Raw genomic sequence first — 20268 nt, 5'->3', positions numbered from 1 at the left:
TTTTAAATAACTCTGTGCATGATTAATACGCCGAGATGAAATTAAAAGCAGTTTGGGGCAATTATAACAAGGGACTGGTCATCACCTCATTAGAATGGTGTTGGAGACAACATGGCGAGTGTGTGTGTGTGTGAGAGAGAAAAAGGTGAAGAGGTAGATAGAATAACTAGGTCTTTACGGATTTGCATGCTAATCACTACATCCCCCTGGAAACTTGTCGGCGTTAGGCGTGTCCAACCTGTGATGTGTCCAAACTTCTCTGAGGTGTCTTACAACGCCATTTACCCTCAACGTCTGATAATCTGTGCATTTAATGTCCACACACCCCTTTTCCCGATACACAACTCCGTCCCTGTCCTACGGTAAGTCGCAGATCTACCTTTGTGCGCCGGGTGCCTCGAGAGGATTTGGGGACGTGAAGAATTAATCTTTTACGCCCTCGCTTAAGGAGCACAGTGCTCCCAGGAGCTCTGATTTTAAACAGCGAATGTCGCAGCAGAACAATTTGTCACAGAAGAACCTACAGAGGAATTGGATTCCTTTGCAGACAACTCGCACAGCTACGTTTGACCTTAGAAGTTCTTATTTCAGGCGTGTTTCAGAAGCGGGTGTAATATTTAGCAATATAAACAGAAAAAAACCTGCCTCCACGTTCTACCTTGGTGGTCTTCTAGCACTGCCTGCACTCCTTGTGGACTGTTACAAAAACGCTGTTATGGAAGACCAGCCTAAACAACAGATCAAGCAAAGTTTGATGATTTACAGACTAGAGAAAAGTCCAATAAAAAGAATAGGAATGGTGGGTTTAACCTAAGGACCCTATAATTACAGCAGATGGGGAACTTGGGTGTTCTATGCTACCTGCTGGATCCCTTGGTTGTCAACCATTTGATAATAAGCACTTTATGAATCCTTGAATCCGACTGAATGGATTTGTGGTGCAGCGGACAGATTATGTTTTATGCCACTGAATTAAATGTGGGATTGATTGAACAACAACTTTACAGTAGTCTCTTGCAAACTCAAAGTGCTAGAAAAAAGTCGCAGAGGCATTCTCTGATTATCTTTACTTCCTGTTTTGAGCAATGTATGCATCTTATCAAGTCCACAGTGCATCCGTTTCAACCTTTGATTAGGACACTCATAGGAAGTCTTAAGTGCTGAAGCACAAATCCCTCATCTACTGTCCTATATGCTGTTTTTGTTTGTTTGTTTGTTTGTTTTTAGAAGAGACGTCATTTGAAAATCAGATGGTGCAGGAGAAATGTTGTACTCAGAAGTGGCATGCAGCACCAAAAGGCTGCTAATGTGGGTTTTCATGATTCAAATTTTTAAGATTATAATTTGTAAGAAGCCAATTTTTGACATGGACCCCCACCAATGCGTGTTGCCCTTTTGACACTGCAGCGACTATTACATCACACAACACTTTCAGAAATGATTGGATCATTCTGGTTTAGCTTTTCTTTTTTTTATCAGTTGTATTTTAAAATACTGTTACTTTCTGTGCTTTTGTCAATCATTTTCGCATTATCTCAACAACTTCAAACCACTATGCAAGTGTAGCAACATTGTTTGTCATACACTAGCAATTATTGTCAAATTGCTTTTTAGCTTTGATCTTCATTATAAGATCAGTTTTACAATGGTTTTAAATCCAGTTTTTATACAAAAACTGACAACAGCTGCAAAACCCCAAAGTGTCAATGGGGTTTACATCAACGAAAACCCAGGGGTGAAATGTGAAAACATGCGTCAGGGAAGGCGCTGACAGAAAAGCTTAGAAGAGAGATGACACCAGTGATTAGACACAGGAGGTGCGATGATATAAAAGCATGCATGTAAAAAAAAGCCTTTTCGCACATGTACTGAGGTCAACATTCAGACGGGTTTTTTTTTAGAGAGAGAAAAGCTTAAAACTTTAAAACTAGTTTTTCAAAAACTACAACTCATGACAGAAATCCCTCCTTAGACAATAAATTATTGGAAACAAAAACGCAAACGGAGAATCAGATTTATCATTCAGTTCTTGCTTTGAAGAAAAAAAAATTGTTTCATGTCACAGCGTGAATATTAAAGGGCTATAAAGTAAAGTTACAATGTGCATCAGATCTAAAAGATCTAAAAAAAAAAAAAAAAATGTGCACGAGACCTCAATGTGCTACGGAAAAGGATAAAGCTCAATGACTCCATTTTTTCCCCCAGTAATGTGTGCGTTTGTGCAAGTCAAAATTAACCTGGAGGCGAGTACGAGAAAAGAGGGGGTTCTTTTGTGAAAAACCGACGGGCTCATCTGGTCTCTCTGGGGCTGAGAAATTTGAGTGTATCTGCCAGTGTACACATGGATGGCGGAGAATAGACGAGCAGAATGGACGGCTGCGTTTACAAGGGCGCTAAAAGGCGAAGGTTGTCGCGGAGGACCAAGGGACAGAGAGGAAAGAGAGAGAAACGGGGCGCCGAAACGATGCTGTGAAAATCACAAGCTGTAGAAAGGTTCGTTATATTAATTCTTGGAAAGAAGCATTGAGAAATATCTTCCAATGGGATCACAGCAAAGTGCTTTTGGTGACTTTTAAAAACTCACAACGGGAGTCATTTTAGGAATTTTGATCGAGACACTTTTATTCTGATCAAACCACTGACACGGATTCCTGGAAAGATTGTTGACTGACTGAGATGAGTGGAGTTTGAAGTGTCAGGATCTGAGTTTTAACAACAAATTTTCAGACTAATTCACCTGTAAGTACACGTGTATCTAATATTCCTGTTGATCTTTTCAAATGAATGAACAATTTATTGTGGAATGCATCAACTTTAGTGATTATACCACTACAGGAAACTCAGGATAGTTTGGAGATACAACTTTACGTTCTGTGGCGACACAAAAAACTAAATCAAGGCTGAAAAAATATGTATTTTTAGGACATAGTATCTGTTTTATAACAGTGTTGCAGTTATTAAAGAAAACCGCAGTAGGTCAGACCTCATAGTAGTGTCTTTTTATCCCCATTTATTTTTTTTATAGCATGAAACCAAAAACGCACTCGTACATAAGCCACTAGGAGATGACTAGTGGCCTAAAGAATTGTTTAATGTTTATATTATGATGCACAAATTAAGAGCCATATAAGAAAATAATCTATTCCAATGAGTTTAAAGACAGACAATTAGTCCACTTCTCTGAAAAGACAAGTTCGTCAGCTGCTGAATGACACATATATGTTCTCCTGCTCAACAAAAATAAAAGTTTAACTTTGGCTTTAAGTGGTCATTTTTGTTTGGTTTAATAGAGTCAGAATTAAATTTTGATGAGAGAAACTGAAAGGCTTTTTACGTTGCGCTGCATGACCAGCTGCAGTTCAGACATCCAGCTGACTGAGTGAGGAAAACCACATGTTTTGAGAGCAGCAGTATGCAGGAGTGTTGTCTGGATCATTTAAAGCAAGAAATGTTGCATTTTGTGATGTAAAGTTTCACTTTTTACTTTGTATTTTCTTTTTCTACACTTAATAGTCTTAAGGTAAAATACAACCGTGTCTGTTAGATATCAACAAAGTGGTGTGACTTGGAGCTTTGCTCAGACTGTTGGTGTGTGATGGTCATCTTGTGGAGCGGGAAGAGGATGTGTGGTTTCGAAACAGAGAGTACGTTTTGTGTTTGAGTGCAAACAGCCAGAGAGCTGAGAAAAATGGCTGACATGACAGTGTTCCCTTGTTATTACAAGATTTAACAAAACTCCCAAAGACGACGGATTCAGTTCTCATCACCTTAGTTAAATGAAACTTTCATAACAATATACAGTACATTAGCTAAAGACCTCGGTGTTTCGTTGCCAACAAACACACAAACACTGTCCTTAAACATACCTATGTTTACAAAAATATTCATATTTTTGTAAAAATAAGAATAGTGAATCTGACCAAGAACAGTGAAGTAGCCTTCAGGTTTCATTAGATTGAACTACGTGATCTTAATTTTACTGTCTGTGCTCTTGAGACTGTCCATAAAGCAATGACAATGATGTTATTATGACTAAGTGCATTTTGTGAACCGTGAAAGCTTTTTAAAGTTATGATCTATTATCTGATTAGGTAAAAACTCAACAGATTGTAACCTTGTCCTTTTATTCTCTGGTAATTACACTGTACTCAGAGTCCTTGACGTCTGCTTCAGGCCAGTTCCTGCTTATAATCTGGAAAACAAATAGGTTTGTAAAAACAGAACCTATTTTTCCTAATGCCATCTTATGTAGATGTGGCAAAATGCTGTTTTTTGTGCATTTTTCTTGAGCACAAAGTCAGTACAGTGCAAGGACATTTCTGTCCACTCAGCTGGACTAAAAGTGTGGATCAACATAGTTGAAACTTTCTAGGCTACAAGTCATACGTTTTTATAGTTTTGCTAGTCATACAACTTATAGTCAGGTGCAACTTATATTTGCTTCTTTCCCCATCTTTGTGGCTCTTTTATTGAATTTTGAGTTAGATGTTACTGTCACGAGCCAAGTAAGCAGTAAGGAGAGGATTGTTTGCAATTCTGGTTTCCAAGAGAGCAACAACAAAATATCCAACAGCCTTCCAGTCTCAGAGTGAACTCCCTGGGCAGACAGCAGCTGTGTGAGCCAGGAGAGACCAAGCTGAGAGATCAGACTGAAACTGGAGCAGAAGCCGAAGCGGGTACCCAGAAAGTAAATAATGAATGTCCAAAAATAGAGGTACTCCCTGTCTGGTTATATGATGAGGCTGTTTTTCTGGTACCTGACCTCCAGGTTTTCCTTTGCTGGGGCACATCTCCATTTCGTGAATTCGTCGAAACCTTCCCTCAGGCTCCAGCCACGTATTTAGACATCCAAATAGTGTGCAAACCCTTAGTTCACCTTTATAGAGACCAACTCTTTCACAATCTCGCTTTAAATAGTCGTTTCCTGCTTGTTCCTGTGTTGTCAGTCATTATCTTAGTGTGATTACCGCATGTTTAAAACTGATTCAGTCAGTAAAAACAAAACACAATCTTTCATTCATTTCGCAACCAAAATGTTTTAAATTGAGAAAAAACATATTTTTAAAAGAAAATATTTTATTTCCTGATAAACAGAATTTACTCTTCAGACCTTTGATATGATAATAAGACTGATACGACTCCTAGTAGCTAAAACTGACATCCTGTGTCAGTTTTAGCAGCAAGATATTTATCAAGCAGTAACCTCTTTGCTACAGTGTTTTGGAATATCTCCATAGCAACGTCTTTGAATCTAGCTGGACATATTAGCATGGTGGAAACTGGGATCCTTCTGTCCAGATGACTACTGCAAACCCTACATCCTTTTGCAGCCGTGTATATCTAAGATAAAACCTAAAACTGTAACAGAAACAGTGATGACTATTGCTAACCGTGAGATTGTACAGTGGCTGGTTACCATAGAAACTAAGTGCAGGCTTGTGGAGGGACGTTGTTGACCAAGACGTAATAGATTTTTCCAGTTGCTCTCAAGTGAGGATACTCTACGTCTTAAAGACAGTAATACTTTGTCCATATCATGAGAAGAAGACAAACTATTTTGTTTCAATATATACATTATATAAAAACTGCAAAACGCATTTTAGAGGCACAGGGCTAACTAAGCCTGATCTTTGCTGGGCTACATTTGAAAATGGTAAAATGGATAAATGCACCTGGATGAACTAAATGAGGGATAAAACTGCCAACAAATGTTTCAGGTTTTGTGATAAAGTAATAGTCGACGGCAACATTTTCTAGAAAGTTTTCACAGAGGTGTATTGGTCTGAACTGGGTTTGACTTAGCTGAGGTAAATGCTCTTTCAGACATTTGTGTTGTGTAGTAAATATACCTCCTTTCAATAGCTGCCTTAATTTAGGACACTGATAAAGTAAGTCAGCAGGATGAAAAGGTTTGTCTCGTCATAGAGCATCTAATGGGATGTAGTCCCAGAAACAACAATAGCATCGAGAACAGCTACGCCACTGATAAGAGAGAACACAAGCTGAAAGCTAATGATAAACAAATAGCAGCAAGGTGAGTGTATACAGTCATAAACCAACATGATTTGCTCAGTCCCTGCGCTATTGTGTGATTTTCTACATTACTTTCCATAGATAAAAAAAACAAAAAAACAAAAAAACGTGAGAGTAAATGGTTGCACTTTTTGTGTGTGACACAGGAGAGAAGAGGAGCGGTGACTTGGTGCATTAACATACAGATAGAATAGGAAAAGAGTTTTAATGTACTCAGGAGGCTGGAGGAATGGAGACGTAGAATGAGAGGTGCGGAGGAAAGGGCCAATGAAGACGAGGAGAGAGAAAGACAATCAGCACAGTGGTGACACACAGGCAGGCATCCGTGACCTTGTATCTCAGGTCATCGTGCAGGAAAAGAAATGAAAGGCCTACAGGAAGGAAAGAAATATATGAGTAAAGTAGAAGACGAGCAGGATGGAGGGGAAGATGGAGTCAAAAATAGAGAACATTCAACAAACAGCTCCGGGATCACAGATGAGCGTGTTACAACGAGAATGTAAAGGAAAAAAAGAGAAACGGCGACAGGAACGATGACGACGTAAACAGCTGCATTGGAACAGCACTGACCCGACCCAAAGAATGTGAAAGCTGTAAGGACAAAATCTGGACTATAAAAGGAATATAGTAATCTGACTGTACACAAGGAAGAAGGAGAGAGTGGGGACACCCTGTGCTTGGGGACAAGTGGGGCATCAGAGACACTATCCAGGGCAAAACAAAAGGGGGAAAAAAAAGCTCAAGGATGAACTATGAGGACAAGTCTGTGGGGTCAGAGTGACGCTTTGGGCGAATCTTCAATCCTGTGTGCAATGTGAAGGGAACATTACAACCTGATATCTAATTGGTGCGTTTTATAAATTAAAAACTTGCTGCGTGCGCTTTGTGGAACGCAATAAAACATGGTTAAGAGGTTAAAATGTGCGAGAACGACGAGAAGCAACACTTACTTTCCGATGGAAAGTTACGCGTGAACGGAAATCGATATTTAAAGCAGCAAATAAATCTGGAATCCCTGTTCGACCAACATTTCACTTTACTCCTCCTTTCTGGTGCGAGACTGAGAACATGCAATCTGCTAGCGGCTCTGCATTTACACCTTGCAGCACTCTGTTCTGGCAACGCCAGCCTTCAGCACTCGTTTCTCTGTGGACCCGCAAGTCGCTGTCATTGCTCCCTCACGCAGAATCCTGACTGTGTTGCAACTCTTAAAAGCCCGTTAGAGTAAATGTCCGGCTTTGCGTGCTAATGCCAGAAGTGAGAAAACTGTCGAGGTCACACCGGGCCAGAGACGCGTCAGCTTGGCTGTCAGACGAGACAGAAAGAGCAAAAACTTGGCAAAGTCGCCATTTTTTTCTTTTTTTTTTTCAGATAATCTGGTGCTGTTCTGATTATTGCCAAAATCATTCCCAATTAAATGAGCCCTAAAGCTTAAGTAGGCAATAAAATAACAAATTAGTTATTTTAAGTAAAAAAAAAAACTAATCTTGCTTGCCAAAATTTGATTTAATGGGATTCTTTATATTTGTTTTGTTTTTTTTCCTAATATTTCAAGGACAACATTTACTGATGTGTTTTTGTTACTTTTACTTGTTCTTTCTAAAAAACAAATTACCTAAATGAAACGAAACAAAAAACTATGAATTAAATAGTGCAAAGAAACCCAACTATTTGATGTAAACTTGTAATGAAATTATTCTCAATGCTAATGCTAATAATTGGGTAAACCTGGTATTTTTTAATGAAATGCCAAACAAATACAGCAGTTTCTACCTAAGACTTAAACCTATCAGTCAACTTTTACTGAATAAAACTGATTTTGGATTTAGAAATACGATAAAGCAATGAAGAACTTGTCGTTCTTTTTGTTTAGGTGCAACGCTTGGCAGACACTAACTGCGCTTTAATTTTTTATTTTAATTTCTTTATGGCAACTAATCACATTTTACAAGGTTGTGAAACCAAGTTTTTTCAACAAAGAGATGATGTGAATCTCGTGAAACCAGGTGTGGTTCACTTGTGACGGCCTTTAAAGTGGAAAAATTGAAAGAAATACTCTTGAAGGAGGTCTCCAACCTCCCTCAAGGTTTTCCATGATATGAAATCCTTTTTTTGGTAGCAAAAAGTTCATTCATGTTGTTTCCACACGCTACTACCAACATGCCGGGTCCTTGACCCAAGACGCCTCAATCACTGCCAGAAACACAGCCGCGTTTCCAAAAGACACAGATGAAACTACTTGAAACTCTACCAGAACACATGAGTGTTGGCACCATCTGTACACATTTATAACAAAAACAAAAAACTATGTTTTTATATCCTCAGAAGACGGTTTAATAGACAGTCTCGGTTTAACTTACCAGGAGATTGTTAGGTACGGGTCTCTCCTTGGGGTTCTTTCGCATGCTGAGAAAAGAGAGACACAAGCGGAGAGTTTATCCAGTCATCATTCGCTGTATTGCAAAGTGCAAAAGAGCTGTTTTTGTTCCATTAATATATGCATACTTTCATTAATAAATTGATACATGAAAGGAGTCTTTCTACGAAATCCTTCATGCCACAGACGCTGAAAAAAGACAGAATGAATAGCCATACAACACAGGTAATTTATTCCACATAATTAGAGAATTTGTGTTTGTGTGTGTGTGCGTGTCCTCCATATTGTGTTTACTGTGATCCGTCAGAATGACCGACACGGGGGACTGTGTGCAGTTAGTCGTGAAACTGCTTTATGTATCATAATGAAAGGGCCATGACCGTCTAAGAATAGTCAGACAGTAGAGTACAAACGCTGCACCAAAGCTGGACGGAGCACCTGTGCAGAGAGGTGTCCTGTGTGAGCAAACACAGCCGCCACGGGGGACAAACAGCAGCTGCCGTGGTCTGCCGGCGAGCACTGAGCACACACAGTCATACACAGAGCATGCATGTGGTTTGGGAGTGCATGTAAATGTTTGCCTAACTGTAAAGGTTACAAGTGGCTAATGAATCAGAGGCAAAACAGGGTAAACACTGGATTTTGTCCTCGCGCATTAGAAAAGCAGTCACTGTCAAAGGAACAGCTTTTAATCCATTGCTAGCAGCCCCAGATATTATGGCTCAAGCCAACTACGACACAATGAAATCACACACACACACAGGGACATGCACTTTAATGCCATTAAACACTATAATACCCTTGATTCATTCAGGATCATTTGGCCCGTTCACAACAAATATGGCCTGCGGGATTTTGAACTGTTCAGTCTGACGCACTGGAGTCAGAGCCGTCGGTTTTTGTTGGTCACAAAAACAACACAAATGTAATATAAAATCACCCAAAACTTGGAGCACACAGAGTTGAAAGTGTTTTAAGTACAAATAATTTAAAAAATATTGGTCGTCTGACTCACCACTGAGTGATGAAGTGAACGAACTTTTCACTGAACTGTCCAACGGGAAGAACTGGAGGGTCCTGCAGGAGGAAACAAACCCATTCATATAGAAAACAACAATTCAATAATGGACAGAAAAAAAATATATATTTTACTCTTACTTTCTGCTAGGTCAGAAATGTACACACACCAAGCTCAATAAGCCTTTAAAAAATTTGGGAATGCTCACATGATGATGATGATGTCATGACTAAGCTGCTGCAGCACAACTGTGGATGTATTTAAAGACAACCCCTCAAACACACCACTTCCATGTGTGTAACTTCTTAGGGAGCCCGGGTTTTGGGCCTAAGGAGGGTCTATGGAGTGAACTTAGCTTAGATTAGGTTTAGGATTATATACTGCTAATGGTTAGGTTTAGGGTAAAGGTCAGCGCTGAGATTCATCTAAAAAATAAATGGAAGTCAATGCAAAGTCCGTGTGAAGACCGCTTCATTAGTTATTTTAGCTTGCCATAAAGTTCCAGTCTCCAGGTGTTACAGCTTACAGTTATTATCATCATCTAATATTAATGAAACATTGCTTTGAATTAAACATGGTTTCATTATGGGCACAATTGTGTATTTGTATAAAAAGCATACTTCATAAAACCGAAATTTCTTTGACATCCACTTTCATTTAAAGATGGTAACTGTGACACTGTGGCCGATATGAAAGTCTCTGGGAGTAGACATTGTTAGACTTTGTTACTCCTGCAATCGTAGGGTGCTGCACTTTATTTTAATCTTTCAATCCTCAAAACGTGAACATCTATCCTGTGGTATTTCACGTGCCTTCATATATTGCAGACATACTCATGGTGGGCCGGCATGGCCAAAAAATGTCAGGGCCATTTTCTGGTCCCAGTCGTGCGCTGGGTGAAGAGGAAATAAAGGAATCAGGATCTGAAGAGGCTTTTAGGTTTAAAATATAAGCAATCCATCAAATTTCACAGAAAGATGAAACCAGATAAAGAAACCAACATGACAAAAGCTGCTGTGAACCTCTTCAGGTCATTCAAATCAAGGCCACATTTCTGAAGGAAAGGTATTCATGTATGAGGTTTTTTTTTTTTTTTTAATATATTGTTGCTTTTAAAACATGGCAGCGTTTTGTTCCCCAGCTGATAAATGCAGAATGGGAACCAGCTTTGTAGGATATCTTCCTGTGTCAAATTACTGGAAAAAAAGATTGTGCAGAAATTAAACACACATTGGATGCACCCACTAAGATACATTCAAAATATAAAAATAAACTTGACTTTTCAAAAATGTGCTATAGCTGTAGCACATTTAAAAAGTATATATGAATCCATAGAAAGTTGGCAGACATAACATTGGGTTACTGGTTGTTTTATCTACCTCTAAAATGCTCTATTATGCATGTCTGAATTAAAACCAACTAAAAACTGGGAGAAAAGGCCCACGACCTGAACCCTGTGCCCATCTTTTGACATGTACTTTGTCAACGTTGGCTCTCTGAAGCATGTCATGCAAACCATCTGTGCAACCGTCGCTTTACCTCATCACTTCATTTTGTTCCATTTATTCTGCTCCTGTTCTTGTTCTGTGCTCTCAGCAGAACAGTAAAATAAAACAAATAGTGCTTTTTCTCGTTTTTGCAGCTATCGTAGACAATTCCAACAGAGAAAAAGAAGTGAAGCAAAGTTTTGTCTCCTCCATCTTTTAAGGTCTAATCAATTTTGAACTACTGCAACATAAAACAAGGTAATGTGGGCTTGAATAGAACTTAAATCAGATTTAAGGGGAAAAATCTGAAAAAGTTAGTTGGTAGGTGGATTATTTAGTAGATCCTAATTCCAGAGATCTGCACACAAAAAAAACAAAAAAACAAAACAAAACACTAATTGTTTATATATGTAGATATACACACACGAAACCTTAATATCTGAATTCAAAGCCAGGCGTTTATTCAAATGCCAAAAATTAGACCTCTTTACAAGCACAACCCTGCTGTGCCAGTAAAAACACCTCTGGGCTGTGTTCGCCATTCCTTAATGCTCTGATCGGCAGCCTCCCGCAAAGCATGATGCATGAACCCATTTAAATTAACAAAGGAACGGCTCCCTCATAATCTCACTGCACTTCACAGTCGCGTCACCGCTTGGATGAACAATATATCATAGCGCATACACAAAACCTGCACCCACAAACAAATGCCCTTGAGCACCACACAGTACAAGCCCGACTGTAGATGGTGAAACCCCGGACAGGCATTACAGTCTGCATGCACACTCAAAATTAAACCCGGAGTATGTTCAAAGAGTTGACCAAGCAAGTAAACGCATCCTTTGTGCAGATTAAACCTCTGTCCACACTCCTTGCATATCTGCAAGCACCTTAATGCACCTTTTTTTTTTTTCGCAGAAACAAACACGCTATGCATTTATTCATGTTTCCAGCTGAGCGCAACACTGCTGCAGCTTTGATGTGGCAGCAGGCGATGGCACAAAAGACAAGCAGGCTGATGAAAGTGACTGGTCTGTTTAAATTATTCCTCTGCTTGTCAATTTGCTCCACTGTAAGACGGCGCGTTCGCGTGCGTGCGTGCTACGAGGGTACGAGTAAATATACATGTCATTGCCATGAAGCAATTATTAGGCAAAATTAGATCAGTAATTACAGGCTTGAGAATAAAGTGGGAGTTCTTTATTAGCGAAGCCGCTTGCTATTCAACAAACAGAGGAGAGCCGGCACATTAATGAGAGAGGACAGCGGACAGATGGAGCGAACGACTGCAGAGAACTTCCAATTTAAGACCTTGGCTCAGCGGCGCGAGCGTTTTTCTCAGGGACACACTAAAACAATCTAAGTGAAGAGTAACTACATTAACGTCAATTAAACATACATGCGGTCTTAAACGAGCCCCATTCTCTGTGTCATAAAGGTTAATAAAGCAGCAATTATTTGCTATGTAATAACAGTTTATTTGCTTTCCTCTGGTCTGTCTACAATCTTTATCAGTGTTTTTCAAGGCCTTTAATACAAGACAATGTTGAAAAGTGTAGCAAAATTACAATAAAGTCTGCTGGCAGGTTCGTTTGGTTTGTTTAACACAGTGCAGTGTGAAAAATAACCGTACTAGCTGAAAATGTAACAATTGTTGTAATTTTGGTCCCCAATCGAACAGAATCTACCGGACAACCAGGTGTGAAAACACCCCAAGATGTCATCTTCATAATATTTTAGATGTAATTGAAACAAAAAATTCCTATAAGAAACTTTTAGATAAAACACTGACATCTCTGACTCATTCTATTGAGAGAAATAATAAAAATATTATGATTCTAATATCATTCAGTGGTTTCTTTAAAAATATTGAGGCATTTCTTGTAATAGAAATAATAAGAAGAGTTTTTTATAAAAGTTTCTCTTTCACTAATTCAGTCAAAGGTAGAGTCGCACCCAGTTCATTTCAGACCAGCCAATAACAGCTTCATCTTTCCTCTGAATCACTGGTTCCGATTTTTCTTTGCCTGTAATTCAGATTCAGCCATTAAAAGTAACAAACAATAAGTACAAAAGAAAAACATGCTGCAGGCTGTTTGATGGAGGTAGTAGAATAAAGTCAGTAGAAAATTAAGACATTACAAAAATAAAAACCTATTTATATTTCAAAGCTTATGTCCCTGATCTTTGTTGAACTTTTACTAAACAAAAGCAAGTTTAGTTTTACGATTGATGCATTATAAGGTAAAATGCATAATCAAAACATGATTTCTTTCAACTCCTAGCAAGTCTTTTATTTCTAAGCCTGCAAAGAAATTCAAAACATGAAATTAAACATATCTGAGGAGCTCGAACTTTAGCTTTTATTATAATTAATGACTACCTCATTCAGCAAAAAGCATATCTTAACAACGATACTGTAAATTTTAGCTCTTGGGATTTCTTCACCAGTAAACTTTCATTTCATTTTCCCAACAAAAATATGGGAAATAAACAGATTTTTTGTTTTCTGCTTGCTTTGATAACAAAACCTACATTTCTGCTGCCATGTGTCAAATGTCCAAATTTGTTAGGTTTCTACTTAATATTCAACACACAAATAAACCCAGTAGGGCTCTCCCAGCATCCGCACTCTAGTTGTGCCTCAACGATTACCAATGTACTTCAGCTAAATAGTTAATTAGTCAGGATACACATTCTCTCAAAGTGACTTCCATCTTTCCAGACAGCGCTTATCCTATTGTCTCCTCCTTGAAGGCACCAAATTAGCAGGGACAGTAAGGCTCTGCTGCTCCGGCAGGGACAACACAGCGCTTTCTCTCCCTTCAAGGGGAGACAGCAAAGGGCACGGGAAAAATAGTTTGAGTGATCGCTACGTCTAGCTGACTAATGAACAGTTCAGCCCAGGTCAATCCATTACAACCAAAAGCATTTAATTATTAATTACGGCCAATCCATAGGCAGTTAAGGACAAGTGACACTGTATGTTTAATGTGCAATATGGCTGGTGATGGGGGCAGTGGGTGGCTGTTGTTGTTGAGGCATTTTGGCTATTAGTGAATGTCAGCAAAAAGCGCTGGGGAAAAAAAAAATGAAGAAAATGTGATTGCTGGTTCTGATGAGGGGCAGTGCGCGCTCACGTACAGTATTCATGAGGACGACAGCATGGCAATAAATCAAAGAACAAACATGCTTAGGTGGGTTTACCCTGTGTGTTAGTCTGGCACAAAAAAAGTGACATTTTAGATTTAATTGGTAACAGAAGCCTATTCTCAAGAGGATGAGTAGCTGATACAACACTTGTTAGGATTTCTGCATATTTTCATATACAAATTCAACTAAAGAGTTCATAATCAAACACAAAAGTTCACAATTCATTTACTGAATCAATATGGAAGCAAAAGAGGAAAGAAGGAAAGTTCGATGGATGGATAAACTAGCGAATATATTTGGACAAACAGGACTGAAAACATTTCCCAGCTCTGGATAAATTTCAAGGCCTCATCTTGTGGTATGTGACATCTACGCAAAACATAATGTCTTCTTTCAAAATCGCCGAATATTTTATTTACGATTTTGCTTAGACTTATATTCCCATGTACTCCTGATTTCAAACAGGTTTTCTCAGAAACAAGGACGCAACCTCCACCTACAAGACAGCCATTACCTTTTTACATAACAGAGGCAGGGAAAAAAAAAAAATCCTGCTACGACATAATTCTGGCTCTTGTAGTCCACAGAATTCAGAACTGTGTTTTTGTGCGGCTGTCACTCGTGACGAGTCCAGGCTCTACTACAGTAATGTGCATACGTCTGTTGCCGGAGGCTGTTGCATAGGGTGAAGGGTTGAGTGAATGGGGAGCAAAGCCGCCTGAGTGGTTTGCTTCATTAGGAAACAAAATATAAGCTTTCCGGGCCATTAGGACTGACTTTAGATGCAGAAGCACATAAGAAGGCGACTCACCTCATCAACGATGCATTGCAGTAACTGGAGAGGCTGACGAGGAGAAGCAGAAGGAGTCGGGGGGGGGGGAGAGAAACGTTAGCCTACATGGAATTTCTTGGCAATAGGGGAAATCAGTTGTGTGATAAAAAAAAAAAAAAGTACTAAGATTAATCACATGCAGCAAGCTCAGGCAAAGCAGGGTTTTTATTATTCCATTATAGCACCTAATGTAATACCAGCAGTTTAGGCATAATCTAATAATTTGCTGCAAAAATCCAATCTGAGTGAGTTTTTTTTTTTAAATGAGAGAGTCAACCAAGAGTGACAGACTATATGCAGAGAAGGAGACCTCTGGCTTCTTGCATCCTATTCCATAGCAATAAAACTTACCATTAGAGATCCTTGGTTTTTCTGAATCTGTAGGGCAAGACAGAAGAAAAAAAAAGAAAAAAGAAAAGAGATGAGGCAATATGTAATTAGTGTGTCATAATCAAGACGATGCACTTGGAAACATTATGATCACCAGGAGAAAATTATTGCTTTCCTGTTGGCAATTTGTGAGTACGTACTAACACCATTTACATAATGAAAACACACAAATGTTAATGGTCTGGCTCTCATTTGTGGGGAATGGGGGTAAAAGATCCACTAATGCTAATTTTCTGAGCATTTCTTTATTCCTGCCCTCCAGGTTATCTGGATGTGCTGCGATGTAGAATAACTGTGAAACAGCGTTGGAGGAGATTTACAGCGGGCCACGCTGAATGTCTGCTTTACAGGTATAATGGTGCGTTTTAAGCGACTACTAAAGGGAGGGAGGTATTGCTTGTATGGGGAAGAAATGTGAGGAGCAGGTCCTTAAAAGTGAGGAAAATAACATTTTGTAAAAGATTTAGGCTAGTTCTGGAAAGACGTTTGTAAAAAAAAAAAAAAAACACACACACGAACAGCTATGATGGAAAAAAAAGCATAATGTTCTTAAAAATGTATGAAGTAGAAAAGGGGCTTTTGATTTGAAAAATGTAGACATGCCATTTTAACTTAAAATGCATGAAACGGCAGTGGAGCTAAGCAAAGCATTAAGTCTTCCCATTCAAAACCCCTCCAGGGATGAATTCACTACAACAACTTGTTTTAATTTCTAAAAACCTTAAATTTATACATTCATCACTCAGAATAAATGATACAAGGCTTAAAACCTGGGCTCAGCTGAACAGATTGCTCATTTCTCCACGTCTTTTGACAGTGCATTAGAGCACTTATTGATTCACTCAATTAAATACAGGTTTTCGCACTCTGTAAATACCAAGAGACTCCTAAACTGCCTCTATATCCAGTTTTGCCTGATTCAGACACATTAAAAGCAACTATGGAAAACTAACTTGTTCTGAAATAATTACTAAAACAGAACTGCGAGCTGCTCCAGGGCTTGAAATTGGATAGAGGGAGGCTAACTTATTTAAAACATAATTGAGGACCTATTGCACTTCTACATAGCAGCGCGGCAACATTTCAAAAAGAAGAATTCAACATGTTTGTGTGTTTATATAAGTCATTAGGTGAATGTTCATCCTGAGGGTAAACAATGCCTGATATGATAATCAAACTGGGGGAAAAAAAAAAAAGAGATCTTCTGGCTTTCTTCTCTATAATGTCACATCCAAAAAGACGGCACCGTGTATGAGGATGTATTTACTTCTGTGTATGTGTGTGTTTGTGACACAACATGATGAATGCCTCTGTGGAAAACATCAGCTTTCCGTCTCTGCTGAGCTTATGAAGTTTCGCTTTTCGCTTTCTTGGAAATATCGCAGAGAGCTCAGCGTGAAGCCAGAAGTCACAAAATCAATATTCAAATGCATAACTTTTTTTTTTCTGCCTGCTCAATGTAACTTCATGAAATATATCAGATTGTGAGTTCCTTTCCTAAATACTTTATATATATATATATATATATATATATATATATATATATAATATTTAAAAGTGTGCATGTTTTGACAATGTAATGAGATCATAACGAGAGACAATATTGCATAAAGATTAGATGTGCAACCCTGAACTACAGCTTTCATTACCATGAAACCAATACACCTCAAACTTTCCCACATTCATTTTACAACCACATCCTTTCATGTAAGGAGGTTAAAATGATAGACAAAAAAAAGTAGTGCATAATTGAAAGAGAAAGGAAACAGCAGTGATCCACAGTTTATGTGGGAGAAACTATAGAGAAGATGATAATTAGTAATGCCCTCCTCCAATCTATCCTCGCTCAAGTAAAAAATAAGTAGTACCGTCGGAACAAACCAAGAAGAAGGTAGTCTGGTCGGATGACACCAAAATTAGACTGTATTACTTGTTAGTGTAGAAAAAAACACTGCATTTCACCCTGAACAGACCATGTGCAACATGTCACCATCATTTAATGCGATTAGTCCTGAGATGGTGATTCACCTTCAATCAAACTTACACTCAGAGGTAAGTAATAGGGTATTTAGGAGACATATTCATGAGGTCGAACGGTCCACACAAAGTCAGATCTAAATCTAACTTAGATTGTCTGGCTATAGTCCAAACTAATTTTCATAGATGCTATGTGTCCAATCTTTAATTTGGAAATAAAATATATTTTCCTTACACTTTTACACTTGCGTAATACTGTTGTTCCATCACTTACAGTACAATAAAAAAAAAGATGCAGATGTTTGTGGTTCCACCATGACAGAACGTAAAACATGTTTTAATAATAAATAATGAATGCGATGAAAAAGTCTGGATTTCTTTACGTAACTGTCTGCGCTTTCGCTTGTGCAAGTTAATCCCCAATATTAACTCTTTGAAAAAGGGTAATATTATTGTCAGTATCTGTAATCATGTAGGGTGCTGACAAACACACACAGAACTTTGTTTACAACTATCCAGTGGGTAAAAAGAAGAAATAGAAACTATAATCTTTCTATTTGTGCTGAGGGGAAAAAAGTAACAGAGGGAAAGTGTCTGTAGTCTTTGATAGATGCAGTGATGTGTAATGAAAAAAACAACAACCAAAAAACAAAAAAACTCAGAATGATATTTCATCCGGGAATCTATTCAAATATGAGAAATATGACAAAAATGAAGCGAAACAAAACAATAGAGCAAACCAAAACGACAACAAATCAATCAGAAGCAATAGTGCTGGCGGCTGTATACACATCACATCATCAGGTCTGGTGTCTTCAAAGACTTTCAGAGCGAGCCGCGCAAAACTCCATTAACTCCTGACAAAGAACGCAAATGAATCCCAACATGTGGTGAAGTGGAATTAAAGAGACCATCTCTAATCATAGCAAACATGAGGTGATGACTCCACTCTGCATGTATACATGCACACACACAAAAGGATGAATGAGCGCCAGCTGAACAAAAAGCTGCAAATAAAAGCAAATAGAAAACAAGCAGACATCCTCAGAATTTTACAGTATGAATGACACATCCCAAACACAATATTGGCTTTCTTTGGGAGTGCAATTTACGAATGCCTGCAAGCCAAACGTAACTCTTCCAGTATCCTTGGCAACTTTAAGGCTGAAATTCGTGTGTCACAGATTCACTCGCGATCTTAACCAACTTCCTTGGTCTGTGCTGAAATGTTTTCTTTGAAGTATAGCGGGGAGAGGGGGTTTGCACAAACAGCTGTGCCAGCATCTGAAAAAAAAATGACAGGTTAGGCCCGAGGACTTTGGCTGGCTGCGCTTGACGAGCTGGATCCGATCATTCTCGCCACATAGCTCTGCCACAGCCTGCAGGTGAACTGTCTAGAGTGCCATATGGAGTTAGGGGAAAATTAAGACCGAAATAAGGAAACTGTTGGACACGCGGGAGCATAAACAACTGACAGATATTCCAAATATTCTGTGCAATCCCTCAAAATCATTAGGTGAGGAAGGAACTACATAAGAATGATAAGATTACTGTAAATTAGGGAACCTCTAACCAAAACTAGAACAGCTCCAGACTAAGTTCGCAAACACAAACTCTCCATATATTGACTTGCAGATGTGTATGTGTTCTATTGCTGCATAGAAATATGAATTTTCTTCCCTTTCACAATGACTCATTTTGAGAATGAACATTAGAAACAGCAATATCTACCGGAATCAGCCTCACTGATCATGGAAACACACCAACTAGGTTATAGATTAATTCTTAATTACTGTAGTTTTTGGACTTCAAGTCCCACTCATGTATAAGTTACAAGTATCTAGAAATTGTCAAACTTGATTTGGTGACATGTTGTGTTCAGCTGCTTTTCATCAAACTCACAGAAACTGTCAACTTTGGATTGGAAGTCTGCTGGGAGTTTTTGATGCACTGACGTCCATGCACTAAATCAGCGCGGCCAGTGATGGCTGATTTCTGTCGGTAAAGTGCGCAGCACAGCAGAGACACATGAGGTGTAAATCCAAGGTGATGGATGGGCAGTTCCATTGCACAAAGACGTAACACCAAGAAGATAGAAGGGCTGTGTGAAAAGTAAAGTTTTTTATTCTTCTAGTGAACTAGCAGGTTCTGGAGACGCAACTGCACCATTCACAAGCCTTTTATGACTCAAATGAAACCATTTCTCAAGTGTCATGGTTTGGGCCTGCATGACTGCTGCTGGCTGTGGGGATCTACAGTTCACTGACGGAACCGTGAGTGCCAACATGGACTGTGATATACTTAAGCAGAGCATTATTTACAGTGCTCCAGTCCACTGAAGTATTCCAATGCGATGATGACCTCAAACACACTTCTAAGATAACCACTGCCTTGTCAAAGGTGCTGGCCTGGCCAAGCATGTCTCCAGATCTGAACCCTTTTGAGGATCTGTGAGGCATCCTCAAGCAGAAAATGATGTCCTGGAGGAGTGAAAGAGGATTCTAGTGGCAATCCGTGAAGATCTACTGAACTTCAAGATTAAGAGAGTTAAGGCAGAGCTTGAAAATAATGGTGGCCACACAAAATGATGACACTTTAAGCATGATTTGGACTTTCTGACTTAGGGGTGTACTCATTTTTGCTGCCAGCAGTTTAGGCACAAATAGGTATGTGTGGGTCTTGTCCCATGAAAAGATATAATAAAATATTTACAAAAATATGTGACGTGTACTCACTTTCGTGACATGCTGTATTTTAGCTTACCTAGCCAAGAGATAAAGGAGATGCACACCTCTCTATAATTGCAGATACCCTTGGTATAGATGTGACCAAAAAAATGAAGAAATAAATGGCTTATAGAGAATTGGTGATCCCTTCATTCATTCCCTCACAGTTAAATTTTACCATATAATCCAAATAAATCCAACAACGTCCTTGGTATTCTGTCAAGACTGGAAAAAAAATAAATAAAATAAATAAAAAAAATATATATATATTTTGG

At 38.8% G+C, this 20268-nt stretch overlaps 1 protein-coding gene across 1 annotated transcript in view; it reads right to left on the bottom strand.

The window, feature by feature from the left end:
• map2k5 (mitogen-activated protein kinase kinase 5) overlaps positions 1-20268 on the bottom strand; it is a 65980-nt gene that overhangs the window by 17983 nt on the left and 27729 nt on the right. Inside the window, exons 18-21 of the mRNA XM_007563964.2 lie at positions 15252-15278; positions 14880-14912; positions 9426-9487; positions 8394-8439 (exon numbers count right to left, since the gene is read on the bottom strand). Coding sequence (XP_007564026.1) covers positions 8394-8439; positions 9426-9487; positions 14880-14912; positions 15252-15278 — 168 coding nt within the window. The remainder of the gene's footprint in view (positions 1-8393; positions 8440-9425; positions 9488-14879; positions 14913-15251; positions 15279-20268) is intronic.

Source organism: Poecilia formosa, unplaced genomic scaffold, assembly GCF_000485575.1.
Source record: "Poecilia formosa unplaced genomic scaffold, Poecilia_formosa-5.1.2 Scaffold153, whole genome shotgun sequence".
In the NCBI taxonomy this organism is placed as follows: domain Eukaryota; kingdom Metazoa; phylum Chordata; class Actinopteri; order Cyprinodontiformes; family Poeciliidae; genus Poecilia; species Poecilia formosa.
The sequence above is the reverse complement of the archived record's forward strand: the minus strand, read 5'-3'. Positions and strand labels throughout refer to the sequence as shown.